The 17,924-nt window shown below is 50.7% G+C and overlaps 2 protein-coding genes across 7 annotated transcripts in view; one reads left to right on the top strand and one right to left on the bottom strand.

Annotated features, from left to right (window-relative positions):
- Nucleotides 1–16,630, bottom strand: rbm41 (RNA binding motif protein 41). 4 transcript variants are annotated; one of them, XM_068330532.1, is made up of 9 exons: nucleotides 16,386–16,630; nucleotides 11,197–11,324; nucleotides 3,385–3,445; nucleotides 1,731–1,847; nucleotides 1,301–1,502; nucleotides 1,023–1,227; nucleotides 499–908; nucleotides 275–422; nucleotides 1–198 (listed from the first exon to the last, which is right to left on the bottom strand). In XM_068330532.1, the coding sequence occupies exons 3-9, from the start codon at nucleotides 3,390–3,392 to the stop codon at nucleotides 77–79; spliced, it is 1,212 nt and encodes a 403-aa protein (XP_068186633.1). In that variant the 5' UTR covers nucleotides 3,393–3,445; nucleotides 11,197–11,324; nucleotides 16,386–16,630; the 3' UTR covers nucleotides 1–76. The 4 variants fall into 4 exon arrangements, with proteins under 4 accessions (XP_068186633.1, XP_068186632.1, XP_068186635.1 ...); XM_068330531.1 differs by lacking the exon at nucleotides 16,386–16,630 and having other exon boundaries at nucleotides 11,197–11,434; XM_068330534.1 differs by lacking the exons at nucleotides 11,197–11,324; nucleotides 16,386–16,630 and adding an exon at nucleotides 3,682–4,201.
- Nucleotides 4,361–17,924, top strand: part of klf8 (Kruppel like factor 8) — a 27,577-nt gene continuing 14,013 nt past the window's right edge. For 2 of the 3 annotated variants that reach the window (XM_068330529.1, XM_068330528.1), the window contains exons 1-2: nucleotides 16,843–17,040; nucleotides 17,262–17,549. In XM_068330529.1, the coding sequence (XP_068186630.1) occupies nucleotides 16,858–17,040; nucleotides 17,262–17,549 (471 nt within the window). In that variant the 5' untranslated portion in view covers nucleotides 16,843–16,857. Of the gene's footprint in view, nucleotides 4,679–16,842; nucleotides 17,041–17,261; nucleotides 17,550–17,924 lie in introns of those variants that run through there. The other variant, XM_068330530.1, reaches the window with a different exon arrangement.

Raw genomic sequence — 17,924 nt, forward strand, 5'->3', positions numbered from 1 at the left:
ATTCATTTATTTTTTCAACGCTTGGAGAAATATTTAAAACAAAAATAAAAAAAATAACTGTACAGTAAATATTCAGTCACGTCTGACCCTCCTGGTTCTCCTCCTCCTTTCGCTCCCGGCTGAACTCCAGAACCAGAGGTTTCCCCAGGAGGCGGAACCCGTGGAGGAGGTGGAGCGCCCTCTGGGCCGCCGCCGCGTCTGGAGGGGGTGAAAATGGGTAAGAAAGGGTAAGACAGGTGAGGACAGGTACGGCGGCGTGTCTCCGCCCTCTCACCTGGCAGCGTGATGAAGGCGTGGCCTCTCATCCGTCCCGTCAGCAGCCGGTAGACGAGCGGCGTCCCGTCATCCTGCTGGAAGCGGGAGAACAGCGCCACCAGCTGGGCGGCCGACGCCCGCGGGCTCAGGTTCTTCACGCAGAGCACCTGGAACGGGACAAGCAGACGCAACCGATGGGGTCGGATGTTCTGTTGGATGCTCTGTCGGATGCGTCGGTCGTACCTTGGACGGTCTTCCGGGCTCGTAGTTCCTGAACCGCGGGATGCTCCGGATCGCCTCGTCGGACTCGCGGTTCTTCAGGATGTCCTCGTCTGAGATCGACTCGATCTCCCCGCACACGGTGGGCGGAGCCCCCGGCGTTGTGGGCGTCGCCCCACGCAGGCTTCCGATTGGTTGGCTTAGATCTATCTGTGTGGGAGGGGCTAGCGGCGGTGTCTCCAGCTGCTCCCCAGAACCTGAAGGAGACGGGCTGCTCTGAGAGGTGGGGGCCTCTTCTGATTGGTCTGTCTGTGGGTCATGTGACCCATCGCATTTCTGTCCTGAAGCTCCACCCCTCAGGAGGACGTCCCGGTACACAGAGTCCATGGGGTCGGAGGGCGTCGCCCCCTGCTGGCCGTCCTGGTGTTCTTCATCTGAGAGGAGAACCAGACGAGACGTTCAGCCGTCGGCGTTGGGTTCTGACCCTTAGGCCCCGCCCCTTCCCCTCTTCAAAACAGCCACGCCCTGCGGTCGACGCCCAGCCGTACCTCGATGGTAGAGCGCGCTGAGGAACCCCAGGCGGTCGCTCCCCTGGAACAGCGCCCGTTCGATCTCCATCTCACGGCGTGAGAGCGGATGGCTGGAGGCGAAGCGCTGGGGGCGGGCCAGAAGCTCCGCCCTCGCCGCCATCTTGTCCCGGATCACCTGCAGGCGCTGCTCCTTCGCCCCCGGCGCCGCAGACACGCCTCGGGCCTGGAACATACACATCCACAGGAACGTCACACACTTTTATAAAGCCGAACGCGTCGGAGCGTTCTGGTCTCACCGTCTCCGTGACAACCGGCGAGTCTCGATTTCGCCACAGCCGGATCTCGGCGTCGGTCAGTCCCAGCTCCCGGAGGCTGGCCACTTCCTGTTCGCCTTCCTGCAGCGCCTGGAACTGGGCGAGGCTCCTCACGCCGGCCGCCTGCTCCCCGAACGGGCGGTACACCGCCGCCGGGGCGAAGCTCCGCCTCTTGGCGACACATCTGTGGGCGGAGTTTATGGGGTCTGATGTCTACAGAGGGAACTAGTTCACATAATGTAAATCCAGTAGAACCTGATGTATCCATCCGCCAACACGTGGTTAAGATCTAGATCCGGTAAAGAACTCCAACCCCCCCCCGTCTGTCGTGTGCCTGGCGTGTAAATATCACGCCTGTGGAGGAACTACATGGATCAAAAGTTCTCCCGTCATCCGACGGTCGTATTCTCACCGTTGGACGTCGGCGTCGGTGTGCAGCTGCTGCAGCAGGAGGCCGTGCAGCCGCCGCTGGCCTTCCGTCTCCTGCTCGTCCAGCAGGGGCCCGTCTTCACACGGACGCCGGCTCACCCTGGAACACGGATCAGACGGTCAGACGAAACGACACGGAACACGGCTTAAAACACACGTGACCAGCAGGTCGACCAGACGACCGAAGCGAAGCTGTAAAGAATGACTGGTTTTATTGATTCTTCTGCTGCTGGTTGTTTGTTTTTTTAAAACGTGAGAAGACGAGAAAACGTGACGTCACAAGAGTCAAAACATGACGATCGGATGAAAATAAAATAAATCAAAACCTAATGTCTGAGAAGTAGGAACTGGAAATATTGTGTATTCTTTTGTTTGTAAAAATGACTTTAACCATTAAAATTATTCAAACAATGTCCAGCTGATTTCCTCCTGGCCGAATAATCAATTATAAACTATTTATAAGATAGATATATGTTATTAATATCGTCTACTAACATACATTCACACATTGCATCATAATAAACACATAAATTATTAATAAATATTCTGCTTAATATTATAATAAATATTATAATATTACAATATAAATAAATATTATAATAAGTAAATAATATGTAAAATTAAATACATAAATAATCAGTAAAATTAGACATGACACCAAACAGGTTAGGAGGCACTATGTCAGCCCCGCACTGGCTACATGGGACCAAGTCAACCCCCCCAACGGCTCGGTGAGGGAGGTGTGTCTAACGCCAACGGCAGTCTGCAGGGGGAACCTCGGGGTAACATCTGTCCCGGTATGTCCCTAAATATTCCTTGTTTCTTTTGTTATGAGGTTCTGGACTGAGTGTAAATTGAGTCAACTTAAAATAGATTTTCAGATAATTAATCTGTTTTCTTTCATTGAGAGTAAAGATAAGGATCATTAACTTCTACTTCCTACTCTCATAACTTTTATACAGTCCGTTATGGAGACTAACTGGTGACAGATCAAACCAACGTGTCGTACAGAAGTGGGACATTTAACAATACAGTTGACTATGATGAAAAAAAATCCACTTTAAAACCATAAAAACGAATCCTTAATTTATTTTAAACTAATTTTAATCACACAAACTAAACCTAATGTTGACGGTGTTTATTCCAAAATAAATTAATTAAAATAAATGTAAATAATGACGAGAGAATAACTACAGAAAGTTGATTAAATTTCTGCGTTGTTGTTGTTTTTTTTTACCGGAATTTCTTTTGACGAATGAATTAAAATTCTTCTGACATGCTAACGGCGCTAGCTAGCTGTAAAACATGCCATCTGACGTACCGAGGTGAGCTAGTTAGGCTATGCTAACCTGTGTTACATGTATGTGTAGTCTAATGGAGCATTAATTCAGTTTAACTCGTTTTTAAATCTAAATTATGAAAAACCAAACAGAGGTTAGCAGAAACGGAAGCTAACTCGGGTAGGTTAGCTATCTCCATGACAACGCGAGGCTCTGATTGATCAAAGCGAACGGGTTCAGACGGATCGATACATAAATAAAGGTCTTACGAATCGAAACAGCATATTTTATTGATTAAAATACATTAATAGCAAGAAAACTACTGAGATACATCAATGCACTGAAAGTTCTGTTTACCTTTTCATCCTTCCGCTTTGCTCTTCCTGTTCCGATGGGTGGGATTGTGGGAATTGTAGTGCTATACCGGAAACAAAAAAAATCGACGATATGTTACGTTTTATGAGTTTATTTTAAAGAAATGAAGCTGTAGATTAGATTTGTTTAACAATCATCGTAAAATGTACAGAACACATTCGCAGTGTATTTTGGATCATAAAAATGTTGTTAGTTACTGATGACTTATTTTAAATAATAAAACATCTTTAGTGGTTTGGAACGACTCACACACGACATTGAAGTGAAAGGCTTGTTTACCTTCCTTCACTTCCGCTCTGCACTTCCTGTTTAGCGATATGGACTCATGGGAAATGTAGTAAAACGGTTGTTAACTGTCGGCAGCGCGCTGATGGAGGTCTATACGGCTACAAATTGGATTCTTTGCATTTCTAACACAACAAAATCCTAAATTCTTTGTGTTTAATGCAGATATTAGCAGCTAACATGCTAACTGGTTGATTTTCCAGCGCATTAGAAGAAAAACGTTTCCCTCTAACGTTTAAAAGCCTCTGTCGCGCCACTCCCTGCTTACTGGAAAGGGTGTGTCTCCATCTATCACCACACCGCCTCCCTTTATTTATAGGCGCTATTTTATCAAGCGTAATGCTGCAAAGCCGGGCTGAGTGTGCACCACCCTCCCCACCCAGTCGGAGTGTCCTCAATTAGCCTGCTGAGTGACGTCATGGAGGTGACATGGGTGCTTCTCTCCACCATCTCTGCAGCATTAACACACACACAGTCTCCTCCGTTGCGTGTATATTAAAAAAAAAACAAAAAACGCGCATCCGCCGGTTGCGCTGCGGCTCGTCCGGCGCTGCCCGCCCGCCCCGCAGCCGGTGTCGGGTCGCCGGTTCCTCCGCATGCAGGAGCTGCGCAGCTCCCTGAATGACAGCGAGATGAGGGGTGGGGACGCAGGGTGGGGTCATAAGCAGGGAGAGGCGGAGGAGGAACAGGCGGAGAGAGAGAGCCCAGCCCTGGAACGCACGCCGTCACAGACGGAGCGGATCGGGCACACCGGCTGGATTTGCGGGGACGACGCTGCGGGAATGAACCGAGCGGAGCGGCAGGTGTGAGGAAAAAAGATACCGTGAAGGTGGACGCGCACCCCACCCCCCACCCCCCGCCAGGAGCCTCCTCTGTCTCTCTCTCCCCCACCCCCCGATAGTTCTACACCCAGATCCGACCCCCCGCTCCACCCCTCCGCCGCGGCACCGCTCCGGTAACAGAGATGCACCCGGAGACCCGCAACAAGAAAGTAAGTGCCCCCCCACCCCACCCCCCGGTGGCGGATGATCCGCCTGCAGCCTGATGCGCCAAAAAAATACGAATGTCACGGTGTCGAACCGGAAACCGCAGCGGTCCGGTCCCCCAGAACCGTAACTGGGGGGGGGTGCATCGGAAGAGGACGGGGGGGGGGGCGTTTGGGTTTGACCCGCCGTCGGAAGGGGGGTTCGGGCCGGAATGGAAGGGAGGAAACGGAAGGTCTGCCCGCGGCTCGCGGGACACCATCTTAGCTTTAAAGGGCCAGCAGCCTGCGAGACAGAACCCCGGGCAGCAGCCAGGTGCGCTGCCTGCCGCTGACGCGCAGCGCGGGCCCTGAACGCATCACGGTGCGTTCAAGGGGAGCGAATGACAACAAAAATATCACCGAAGGATTGCCACGACCACCCGGGGGGGAGGAAGGGTCCCGGTCCGGGAGGGGTCCCGGTAAAATTTAGAGCGGATCCACATTTGTTTTGTGTTTTTATTTTATTTATTGTTGTTTACTTCACTCAGAACCGCCCATTTATCCGGTTCCGAATCGGAAATTAATGACGGTTGTTAACGTTAATTCAATCCGTCACGTGATGCATTTGCATTCAAACTGAGCTTTACGTAGAAACGGGTTTGATTTGACTTAAATAAATTGAAAATTTCTCAAATCGGCATCATAATTTATTAATTTTATTTTAAAAATTGCTATGAGAAATGTGTGTCAAAATTTGCGTTTTTGTTTTTCACTACTGTAAAACCTTCGTAATAATACGCTAATGCCTAAATAGCCGTAGTTTTATTAAAATGAGATTTAAATTGTTTTATTTGATGACAGCTAAAATCGTATCCGGACTTTTAGTAGAAAACTGATCATGTGACTAAATTGGGAAAAAAAAACAACCAGAAAAAAACTTGAGCTAGCATCACTGGATAGCGTGGCTTTGAACTAAAAACAGTTAGCTAAGCTAAATGTGTAACTCGTTAATTGTGTAACATTTAATTTTATCGTCTGAATTAAATTTTTCTGCTTGAGCTGCTCCGCCTAAAAGTCTAGATTAGCAAAACTAGCTAGTTAGCATCTTTGTGTAACTCGTTAGCCCGTGAAGGCTCCGTGTGCTTTGGATCCATCTAACAGCGTGATATTTTAACGTTGGTGATCACACATGTATGACGTCAATAACACGTGATCTACGTCATGCTAGGTGTGAGCGTTAGCGTGTTTTCTTCTACATTCATGAGACTGAAATACTTCAATGCTTCCGTCACGCTAACGCTGAATAGAACCCCGAGCCGTGTTCACAGTTTATCACACGCGTGTTCAGTTCACGTGGAAACCACACTGACACGCTTCAGGAGGCGGGGTTTCGAGGCAACTGACCAATCAGGTTATTTTGTTGGAGTTGGAGTTTGTTGGAGTTGAATGGACATCATTAGCTTAGCATTGCTACCAGCATTAGCCAGCTTTAACTCCTCCAGCTTCCTGGACTTGTTTTTAGCATTATGCTAATTAGTTTGGGTTTTTTAGTGTGTCTGAAACTCGTGATTTCAAGGTTCTTTGACGGATTAGATTTGGTGTCAATGAATGTTTACGATAATTAGGAAATTATACGGAACATATTTCCAGAGAATAATAGTAAAGAGTAAATGAAACCCCCCAAATTAAATTCAGAAAACAAAACCGCGAAAACCAAAATTTAGAGAAAGCTGATTGGCTGGTTGATTAAAACCTAGTGGTTACAAACATGTAATAAACATGTTGGTGATTAAAACGTGTTAAAATCTCTAGGTTTTAATCAACAGGTTATAACCACAGGGTTATAACCACTCTGGGATCCATCGGATGATGTCATGGTTTTCAGACTCAAACACGTTGAAATATTCCTGAACTTTCCGTTCCTTTGACCTTTGACCTGGACAAACGTGTTGAACGCCGCGTGAGCGACAGTTTAGCGTTAGCAGCTCGTAGGCCTCCCGGTGGGCATGGCTCAGCTGGACGGCAGTGGGGTCAGCTGTACATTCCTGGGCGGAGCCTCAGCATTGAAACACAAAGTCTGATTGTGTGAACGCCGTCAGCTAACGCCGCGCGCTAACGCTGCGCGCTAACGCCGCGCGCTAACACCACGCGTTAACACCGCGCGCCAGGCAATGATTAACTCCACCGGACAAAGTTTGATGGAGCTGCTGAGATAGCGACGCCGCGCCTGCGAGTCAGCGTGACCCGACGGGTGGAGGGTTGTCCCAGCGCCTCCTTCTGATTGGTCGATCGTTAAGCAGTGCAGAAAGTCAATTTGAGCTTTACTTAAACAAACGAGCGACGACTTCCTGGTGTGACTTCATTCAGGGCGTGTACCGCTCCTTTTGTTTTAATACGGAGCGTTACCTGGGCGTGGTGCAAAACACAAAGGGGTTCGGTCTGGTCACCTGAGTGGAGGGAGGCGGAGCTTAGGGGATCCACACACCTCCAGTGGACCAGAGAATGTATTTCTGCATGCTTTTATTTTGAAATCAGCTCGACCTTCCATACACAATCGATCGGGATGTTCGCATGACGGTGGATCTCGAGGACTTCCTGTTTGTTGTATCCTCACCGGTTCCGGATGAAACCGGTTCACGGTGCGTTCACGATCACGGTCTTCGTCGAGGTCATGGAGACGCGTCTCCGTGACGACGAAAAGCTGTCAGAAATACGGTTTAAATGACCTACAGAGGGTCTTTTTTACCGTTTTACGCGACGCTAACCGAAGTGATTTACAGAACGAGCTTCCTCCATCATCGCCGCTAACGGCGAGTGTCAGGGACGGGTTTTAAAGGATGTACGGATGGATGGCGTCGTCACCCTCAGATTCGCCCGTGTTTTAGGCGGCCATCTGGACGCCTGATGACGCGGAGAAGATAAATGATGAGAGGCGATGAGGATGGGAGATGGACCGGACGAGTTCGGGTGGCGCTGGGCGGGGCCAGTCGTTGGGCGGGGTCAGTTGTTGGATTGCCCGTGATTAAGTCATCCTGAATTGTGATTGGTCACAAATTGGTTTCTATTTCTGGGGTCTGATTGGTTCTGTTGGGGTCGACTGAGAAGACGACCACTGAGGATCCGTCACATGGATGCTAATGGTAGCTAACCTTCCGCTCGCCGCCCGCAGCATCCAGCATCTTGGTTAGTTGCTAATTAGCGTAGCGCTGTCTGGATGAGTTGTTGACGGTGTCTCAGTTTGTGTTTGCTGGGCGGCCCCGCTCCGGTTGGCCTGCCCCAGGGGCTTCTGGGCTATTTATAGAGACACGGCGCCGTTTATGTGGCGCAGAGCAGAGCGGCTGATTCTCCCGACACGGAACCAAAATTAAACCCTGGACGCAAGCGCCGAGTTCACGACCCACGTTACACCAGGATTCACACCTATCGGGATTGATTCTGGTGGGTTCACAACTGGAAGCTGGTTTATTATGGGATAGAAACAGTCCGTGTGAACCTGGACTGTTTCACTGTGTGAACCTGGACTGTTTCCCACGAGCTTCATTGGACCTTCAGTTGAAGGTCGTTAGACTTGTCGTCTCCTTTCCTTTCTGCCTAACTAGCTAACTAACCAGCTAGCTAACTAGTCCTAGCCCCTCCTCCTGGTCTGGGTTAACTACTCGTCCCTCATGCGGGTGCGACTAGGAAGGCGCGGCCACGAGTCCAGCCTCCTGCCTGTGCAAACCGAATCCAGTGATTAATCTGGTTGTTGTGTTGCCATGGTGACCGTGAAATACACTCCCGTTGCCGGCAGCTGTTGGTGAGTCTTCCTCGTCTTCCTCACCCAGACGGCCTCCGTCTCGCCCGTCCGTCACAAACGTGAAGGAAAGCAGATCGGCTGCAGGAAATTCCGGAATGGAGACCTTTTTTTTTTCTTGTTTACTCCAGACGGCGTCGACAGGAACAGACGGCGGCGGGATCCGTCGGAGCGATGGTTTAACTGTCATCCACGGATTCCACGCTCCGGTTTTCCTTCTGTTGATCCCTAACAAAACCGGAAACCTGAAACGTTTCTCTGGAGTTTTACGAGATCGTTAACAGATCCAGAATAGTCACAAATAATTAAACCGCAAACAAAGACGATTCCAGATGAATCGCTAACCGTCGCTAACGATCGATTGAAAGCTTTTATTCTGAAAGGGCTGCATGATGAAGAGAATCCACACAATGGCCGAAGCTATCCTACCCAGAATTCACTGCAGAAGATGATCAGAAGTTTTATCCATGTGGAAATGTACTGATCAATGTTTCCCGATCGGGAAGCGTTTGGTTTGGTCTGACTGAACTTGCAGTGACTCTGAGTTTTTCAGACACGATAATAAAACTTGAAAGAGTTGATTTTGTTCTGGTGAGTGTTCTGAGGTTTCTTCCTCCTCCTCCTCATCGGGTCACGCTCTCTCTGCTTCATCCATCCTCATCTTCACCGTTATCTGGTTCTAGATGGAGCTGGAACTTCCTCCCTGCGGGTTTAGTTGAGTCGGACTTGAATCAGATTTTGATTTATCCTCTGCTAAAGAGACGAAACTCGTTGGGCTGACAGTGTTCAAACCAAAACCATCTCAACGCGACGTAAACGCAAAATGAAACAGTTTTTAAAATCGATCAAATAAATGGAAGCATGTGCGTCGGTTTGCTAGCAGTGTTAGCTGACGAGCTAAAGAGGCTAGCGGGTCCGGATCCGGCGGGATCAGGGTTTAGGTGGAGCTGCTGGGACTCGATCATGTGAGCTGCTACTTCAGACAGAACAGCTTTGTTCGACCTCATGTCTCCGTCACGCCCGTTTTCTCTGGTATGTCCTCGTCGCTCCGCGGATTCACCTTCAACCGTCCTCGACCGTCACGTCCAGATAAACCTATTAGTGAGACATCCAGCTGTTTACTGACTGTTAGCATCGCTGCTAACGCTAGCTGATCCATACCCAGAAAGGAAACATCAAACACTGGCAGAGGTGCTCATGAGTTCACTGCGTGAACCTGGACTGTTTCACTGTGTGAACCTGAACCTGGCCTTTTATTGGTTGAATTCATGTTCAAACATCTATGAATCAGAGTAAATATTTTGCACCAATAAGAACCTATAAGAACAGGGTTGACCCCGTGTGTGTGTGTGTGTGTGTGTGTGTGTGTGTGTGTGTGTGTGTGTGTGTGTGTGTGTGTGTGTGTGTGTGTGTGTGTGTGTGTGTGTGTGTGTGTGTGTGTGTGTGTGTGTGTGTGTGTGTGTGTGTGTGTGTGTTAGGATATTGGCTGTGTCACCTCAGATTAGGCCGTGATGCGGGGCTGGCAGCGGCGGAGTGACCCCCTACCAACCACGACACAGTCATCAATGAGGGGGGGGGTGAATCCCATCGTCATGGTAACTGTAGCCGAGCTGCCAAAATGGCCTCAATGAAAAGAAAAGGGGATGTGGGATGTAGGAGAGGTGGGGGGGGGAGGAAGAGGAAGGAGAGGTGGGGTTGCTGGGGGGGCGTGTCTGAAAGCGGATGAAGTAATTGGAAGTGAAGCCAGTCGGGGTTGAAGTGGGCGTGGAAACGGGGTTAAAGGTCAGGTGGTCTGATTGGCCCAAGGGGATTCCATTACTCCTCAGACAACAATCAGAGGTGGGCGGGACCACATGTGACCTCATAAAGTTTTGTGCCGTGAATCAAAGCGAAACTAAAACTTTATTAAAAACTTTTCAACAAATTCTAAACCGTTAAATTCGTCTTGGTGTAGAGCGGCGTACTCGACTGGACTGATCCCAGACTTATGCTCCGCCCCTAAAGACGTATACCCCCACCCTACAAATAGAGATGATTAAAAAAAGGCGGGATCAGTCGTTTTTGTGCCCCCTCCCCATTTGCTAACGGTTTTCTGGACGTTTTGACGTGATGACCCACAACCAGGAAGTGAATATCATCTACAAGACGTTGAGCTCAGCCGTTAGCGCTTTAGCGTACAGCTTTACGTATGTAATTCCTCCCTCTAGGCTGATGATGGCGTGTTCTACGCCAATGATGGCGTGTTCTACACCGATGATGGCGTGTTCTATGCCGATGATGGCGTGTTCTACGCCGATGATGGCGTATTCTACGCTGATCGTCTAAAATCACAAAGGAGGGAACTTTACGGCGTGGAAAACGCCGTTGGCGTCAAGGGTGTGGTTCTGGTGATGTTTCCTAGGGGCGGGGCTGCAGGCGTGAACGGTTCTGGCCAGGCGCTTTGGAGGAGTTTGGGGTGTATGTGTGTGTGTGTGTGTGTGTGTGTGTGTGTGTGTGTGTGTGTGTGTCGCCTGCTTTCGTTTAACGATTGTGGACAGGAGGGAAGTGGCGGCCGACGTTGCGTCACCGGGGTGTGCCGTGATAACAACCAGGCGGCGGCTCCCTCTCTCTCCTGCTTGTGTTCTGTGTCTCGCCCAATCCCCTCTCCGCCAGCCAGATGGGGCCACGCCCATTCCTCCTCTGCTTTTCCTACGACGTTTTTCCTCACGACAAAATATTCCGAACGCGGGTGAAGTTGCCGAGACGATCTCACCTCTGGCGGGTTTCCAGCTCGCGGCATCTGTCCACCATAAAGGAGCCAATCAGCAGCGGCGTGAGTCAAAAGCAGCAGGAGGTCGGATAATAATCCAGAGCGTCCACGTGGGAGGAGTCTGGAAACATCTGGAAACACAAAGAAATCTAAAACAACTCAAATAGCATCAAATAGTTTCAGCTGCTAGCTAGCATGTTGCTAAGAGGTTTCTCAAAGTCAAGTCACAAGACTACAAACGCTAGCCGCGCTGCTAATGGTCAACTTCAAATGTATTCAGGTTATTGTTAGCTCATCGTGACGATTTAGCTAATCTGAAGGTATTCAGTACGTAGCATCTGATCGAGCTATAAGCAGCCGATTAGAACTGATAATTGATAATTGAATCAATCCGTCATGTGACGCGACACCAGTTGTGACCCCGTCTGGAGGCCTCACGAGTGGATCTGGATTGGGGGGAAGAACCAGCGCGACGGGATTCCCCGCCGCCCGCAGGTTTTAACTCGCTGACGTTTGGTGACGCTTTGCTAGCTAAATGTCGCTACAGGCACGCGGACGGATGAGCGCACGGCTGACTGATGTCTCATCCGACCAAACATATCTTAAAGGGCTTCTGAAGCCATCATTCGATCATACGTTGAAACAAGCACTAGCTAATTTAGCAGTAGTAGTAGCAACACACGCTGAGTTGCGCTAACGCTGACGTTTTTTACACGCCGAATATTTCCAACCAGTAACTGCGGCCACGCCTTCAGCAGAACCGGAGCAGGCAGTGAAACCAGTTGGGTACTGGTTCCACTAATGTAAACGTGCTAAAAGCGTTTGCATCCAGAACGGGAATGAATGGAGACGCTAACTGTTGACGCAGCGTGACTCATCCGACGCTCCTGGAAGTAAACGACGAAACGCGAGCTCGGTTGTTTTTTTTGTCTTCATCGTGTTTTCCTGCCTGGCGTTGAGCAACAGCGGTGACCTTTGACCCGACGGCCAGTGTTGACTCGCCGTCAGCTGTTGTTTTTAACTTTCCCTTCAGCGCGACGCCGGCCGGCGAGTCCGTTTCATGTTTTCACGTGGAGCCCGAATAAAAATAGTTCCAATCCGTTGGTTTGAGATGAAGGAAAACAAAATTCAGCAAATTAGTCGATAAAAACAAAAGATGTTCTGTTGATTCCACGTAAATTAGATCAGCATATCTGAGCCATCAATGCGGCTAACGTTAGCACTTCTGAACTGAAGAAAGCTTAGTCAAACAACGTAGATAACATTAGCACATCTAACTGAACGATAAAGCCAATGTTAGCATGCCTAACCTGAGGAGGCTCCTGCTCAAACAGTGTAGCGAACACACACACGCTATCCAAATAATATAGCTAACCTTTACACATCTAACCAAACAATGTAGCTAACGTTAGCACGTCCAACCTGGGGAAACACATTGCTAATGTTAAAACGTTAAACCAGAGCCTGGTCAATATAAATATCTCTAAAAAGATTTAGGGCGGACATATTTGATAGCCTCAAAGATAAGTAGCAGCTACAGCTATTGTTAGCATTTGCTAACAGTAGCTCATTTGTGGAGAGTTGAACCCGCCATCAACCGGTGTCATGACATGATCGAACCGTCTGTTAGCTAATTGCAAAAGTTGTTGTTGAAGATAATTGACCTTTGACCTCATGTTAGCAACACATTTTAGCCGCTGAATATGTCTGAAGCTTGTTAGCAACATGCTATTTAGTAGCTAAGATAGTTTTGTGAAAGGTTGGATGTACTGTGGTTGTCATGACAACAACATAACAGATGGGAGTCGGCTCCATTTCTTCTTCTGTGGTTAAAGCTAAATGCTATTAGGTCTCGTCGCTGCCCCCTGCTGGTGGCATCAGGATCCTCCTGAGGCGTCGCTGTCAGGAGACGACAGTCGTCCTGAGGGAGGAGCCGCGGTAGGGGGGACCCGGCCCTTTAAGAGGCGGCGTCCTCCCGTCAGCTGTTGGGGGGGGTACGTTTGTCCTCTGCCATGGTGAACATGTGACCACCGGAGCGTCACATGACCCGCCGTCCAGATGTTTATCATTGATCAGCGCAGCGTCACGTACGGACTGCAGCGAGGGGGAGTGAAGGATTGTGGGAAGGATCTGACGGGGGGGCGGAGGGGAGAGTTAAGGAAGCGTAGAAAGGTCACAGCTGTGAGCGTCTCTTCTTCTGCTCCTCCGTCAGGGTTGTTTCAAGGCTCCACGTCCAATCAGAGCCCTGCTTGTGGTCACCTGACATGACGGCAGCCAAGTAACGTTTCTTAGCAATGCTAATTAAGACCCTCCCCTTCTTCCTTCTCCTTCATCAGACGTAAAAAAAATACTTAAAAAATAATATTTGTTCTACATTTATCAATTTTTCTTGAAATTATTCGTAAAATTTTTGAGTTTGTTTCCATGGCAACCTTCAAGCTGGAACATGTGATTCAAGAGGCGACGCAGGAATCAAAGGGTTAAAGCAGATTTTTGGGGGCGTGGCTCTTTCACCAACTGCTCGTCGCATCTCTGTCACTTATTAACGACGCCCCCCTCCCTCACACACACACACACACACACACACACACACACACACACACACACACACACACACACACACACACACTCAGTTTTCCTTGGAGGGTCCTCCTTCCTCCCAGGGCTGAGGCATGTGTGGGCGTGGGAGGGGCGCTGTGAGGGTGGGGGTGGGGTGAGGGTTAGGGTGGGGGGGGCGGGGTGGGCGTGGACTCCAGTTACATGACTTATGCAATATTTGGCCCCTCCCTGGGAGCCAATAGGAACGCTCCTTGACGGAACTCTCCCTACATGTCGGTTAGAGCCAAGCGTTCCCGACGGCGACACCGCAGGTGACACCAGCGGGTGGGCGGAGCCTCGAGGAAGTCACATGACGAAACAGGAAATAATTGGAGTCGATCTTAGCTCCGCCCACAGTATTTAAATCATAATAATAATCCGAGTCGCATCACAACACTGGAAAGTCGGCGCCTTCGCATCATCAGGGGCTTCTGTCTTGTTTCAGAGGGCGTGGCTTGAGGCCTATGTGACCCCGCCCACTCCTGGACCTGCCCTGAGGGGTGGGGTCAGCCCTCAAGTCCTCCCTTGCCCCACCCATCAGTCCTGATATCTTTATTTGGAGGAACTCGATCCTCCCGCTGACCCTGTGAGATCTGGGCCCCGCCCTCAGAGCTCTAGGCTCCGCCCCCATCCCGTGTGACCTCAGCGTGACCCGGCACCGCCGCCGGTGGGAACCAGGCTCTCTCCTCTTCCCCGTTTCTTAATCAAGAGATAAAATAAACAAGTTGCCATTAGGGAGGAAGAATGCCCCCCCCCCTCCGATAGGGGGCACAGGGGGGAGGGGGCGGGGCCTGTTCCGGCCAGGCGTGTCCGTCTACATACGTGTGCTCGGACACGGGTGGCGTGAACAGACTGGGGCAGTCCCCCCCACCCCCACCCAAAACACACCGCTGTCAGGGCCTGGAGGGGTTTGGAGGGGGGGGGCGGCGACGAGCGCTGACCCAGATAGTCCGGCCCCGCCCCCCCAACGCACACTGTAAAAAATACGACATGGTTTTAATCCCCCACGTGAAGCAGAACTGAAGGAAACGGAGGGATCCTGGACCCCCCCCCCCCAGACCGGAAGGGTCCAAAACGCCTTCTTAAGGGGGGGGGGGGGGGTTGGGCTGCTTCTTCATCTTCATCTTCCTCACACATGGAGACGTTTTCCTCCTGATCCTTGATGGAATCCGTCCAACCGGCTACAGGTTTCTAGTGGACCCCCCCCCTACTCCACTGTGCATCATGTAGGGAGGGGGTCCATCATCATCACCTTCATCCTGGTTCTGGTTCGTTTGACTCCCCTCCGACGCCAAAGAAAAAGACCCGTCTGTCTTTTTCCAGTTCCTCTTGCCCCCCCCGCCCCTATCCCCACTCCCACCCCACCCACCCTCCTCACCCCACCCTGACTTCCTGTGGTGGGATCAGGGCTGACAGGGTCACGCCCACCCCACCCTCCTTATTCCTGGAACTCCACAGTGGGACCCCTCCTCTGGGGGGTGGGGGCGGGTGGGACACACACACACACACACACACACACACACACACACACACACACACACACTGCTTCCTCCAGCAGATGTGGATCCAATCAAATTTCTTGAGGCTCGGCGTTGTTTGGGCTCATTCTGGTGGGCGGGGCTTTGCTAACTTAAATTTTTTAGTTTAACTGTTTTATTTAATTTTATTTACTTTTCCCGGGGCTCAGATAAGTTCAAACAAACGCCCCCAAATCCCGTTCAATCCCTGAGCGGCTGCAAATCCCGGATTTATTCTGGAATCTGTGCACAAAGATATAAGTGGTAGAAATGCTAACACGGGCTAGCAGGATTTAGCAAAACATTAATTATTCTCTTTTAAATTGTTGCTAAAAAGAAACAAAAACAATTTTTTTTACCAAAAAAAGGATTGAAATAAAACAAAATATAAAACTGAATATTTGAAAAATGGTGCAAAAAGTTAGTTTGTTGTGTTGTGCTAATGGTTAGCATGCCTGCTGATCATGAACCACGATCATGACGATTTCATGACATCGTCAAATTAATTTGGTCGTTGTTGTGTTGAAGTGGTCATCGTGTTAGCTGTTAGCTTAGCATCGGGGCTGAAGCGCTAAAACTTTTACAGTCGTTTTAAAGTCAGGAATCAAAAGGAGAAACTTTCAGTCTTTCCCGGGGGGCGTTTTTCCCCCCGAGCCTGCTGGGAATGTTTGGGGTGGGGGGAAGGTGTGGCGTCACCTTTGTCTGCGGCACAGAGGGGGCTCTGTTCCATCACAATGGGACGGGAGCATGCGTCCTCCCGCCGGGAGAGCGCTCTGGGGGGGGGGAGGGCCACACCCAGTCTGATTGGCTGACGCCACACCTCACTGTGGAATCCAGCGGGGCGGGTCGGCTCTGCCGCCGTTCCCGTGGAAACGCGGCCGGCGGAGGAGCGGGAGACACCCGACAGGAAGTCCTGAAGCTAAAGGGGGAACGTTTTGTTAGCATAGAAGGAACGCTTTCTGATTGGACCGGAACGCCAAGCACTGACGCTAACACAGACGCTAATGTTAGATACATCTGGCTAATCTGTAGCTAACGTTAGCATCATGTTTGAACAGGGATATCAAATGAACTCACCTGAGACTAGTTTTTTTCATCAGATGGTCTAGAGTACTCTAGTATACACCCGAGTAATCTGATTACTTTGTCCTCGGCTCAGGCTCCACCCCTGAGTCTATGGGTGTGAGGATTGGTGGAAGCGTTGATCGCAGCGACAGTTTAAAAACCACAGGAACCCAAACCGACGCGTCGACATCAGCTGAGCTCCAAACAGGAAGTCAGAACGACAGAACAGGAAGTGGCGCTCCTACGAAACCGAGATGACCGACGTCGGACGCGCGAGAAAAAAACTTTCGTTTTTCAACGCGTTTCCGATTGCTCCAAGACCCGCCCACACCGATAACTCGCCATAGGTATCGACCCGCTGATGGAGTGGGCGGGGCTTAGGTCTGGAGAGGAAGTTGTGCAGAGAGAGAGGCAGGGTGTGTTTGTTTCTCTCCCCCACGGCGCACCCCCCACACACCTCTCTCTCTCTCTCCCCCTCCCCTGTATGTCTCTCGCCCCAGAAAAGGGTGTGTCTGCCTGTGAGGGGGAGGGAGGGGCCAGTGGCTCCACCCCTCCCTCGCTGCTCTGCTCTCATTCCCTCAGAGGCAGCCTCGCGATCAGGCCTTTGTTTCTCCTTCTCTCCTTCTGCTCCGTTTCTCTTTTTTTTCCCCCAGCATTCCGAGCTGAGGTAATTTCTGTCGTCACCCCCCCCCTTTACCCCCCCTAAAAAATCCACTTCCTGTCTAGCTTCCTGTCCTACCTGTCTTCCTCTTTTCCCTCCTTCTTCACCTTCATTCCTCCTTCAATCCTTCTGGTTTGGAAGTTGACCCCCCCCCCACATTGTGTTCACCCCTCCCCCCCCTGTCCCTCCTTCCTCGTCTCACCTCTCCTCTTCCTCCTCTTCCTCAGTGCCACTCCACTCCTAAGCAGAAGAAGAGCGCCATCGGCTCCCAGAAGAGGCACAGGAGCCCGGCCAAGCAGAGCGCCGCCGCCCCCCCACCGCCGCCACCGCCGCGAGCATCCCGGGAGGAAGAGGAGGAGGAGAAGGAGGAAGAGGCGGAGACAACTGGGCCTCGGCCGCCACGGGAGGAAGGAGAGGAGGAAGCAGGCGAGGAAGAGCGGGAGGAAGTGGAGGAGGAAGAGGAGGACATGCCCCCCGTGCAGATCAAACCAGAGCCGGAGGAGCTGGAGTGCACGGTGAGGGGGGGGTCAAGGGGCGGGGCAGGGGGTGGGCAGGGGCGTGATGTCATCGGTTGATTGATAGGAGAGGGAGGGGCGAGCAGATGGAGGGGTCGGGTCACGCCTCCTCTCCTCCGTCTGGTGAAGGTCGTCAAACGAGCCGTTTGATTGGTCGCTGACGTTAGCTTAGCAGCGGTGTTAGCATCACCTTCACGGTCAGCTGATGGGTTGACCTTAGCAGTATGCTAATGAGAAGCTAGCAAGAAAACTGTAGTAAACGAACCGTGTGCAGTTAACAGGAAGTAGAGGAGTTAACAGGAAGTAGAGGAGTTAATGTGAGGGCAATAGTGAAGAGGAGGGTGTGATGAAGGTCTAGTTTCCTGTTAGCTGCTG

This window comes from Antennarius striatus, chromosome 13 (genome assembly GCF_040054535.1).
Source record: "Antennarius striatus isolate MH-2024 chromosome 13, ASM4005453v1, whole genome shotgun sequence".
NCBI classification, from domain to species: domain Eukaryota; kingdom Metazoa; phylum Chordata; class Actinopteri; order Lophiiformes; family Antennariidae; genus Antennarius; species Antennarius striatus.

Coding starts and splice junctions, on each gene's coding strand:
- rbm41 (XM_068330532.1), bottom strand. Junction 909..1,022: donor CAGCGCGCTCTACCATCGAG/GTACGGCTGGGC, acceptor TTCTCCTCTCAG/ATGAAGAACACCAGGACGGC. Junction 423..498: donor AGCCCGGAAGACCGTCCAAG/GTACGACCGACG, acceptor GTCCCGTTCCAG/GTGCTCTGCGTGAAGAACCT.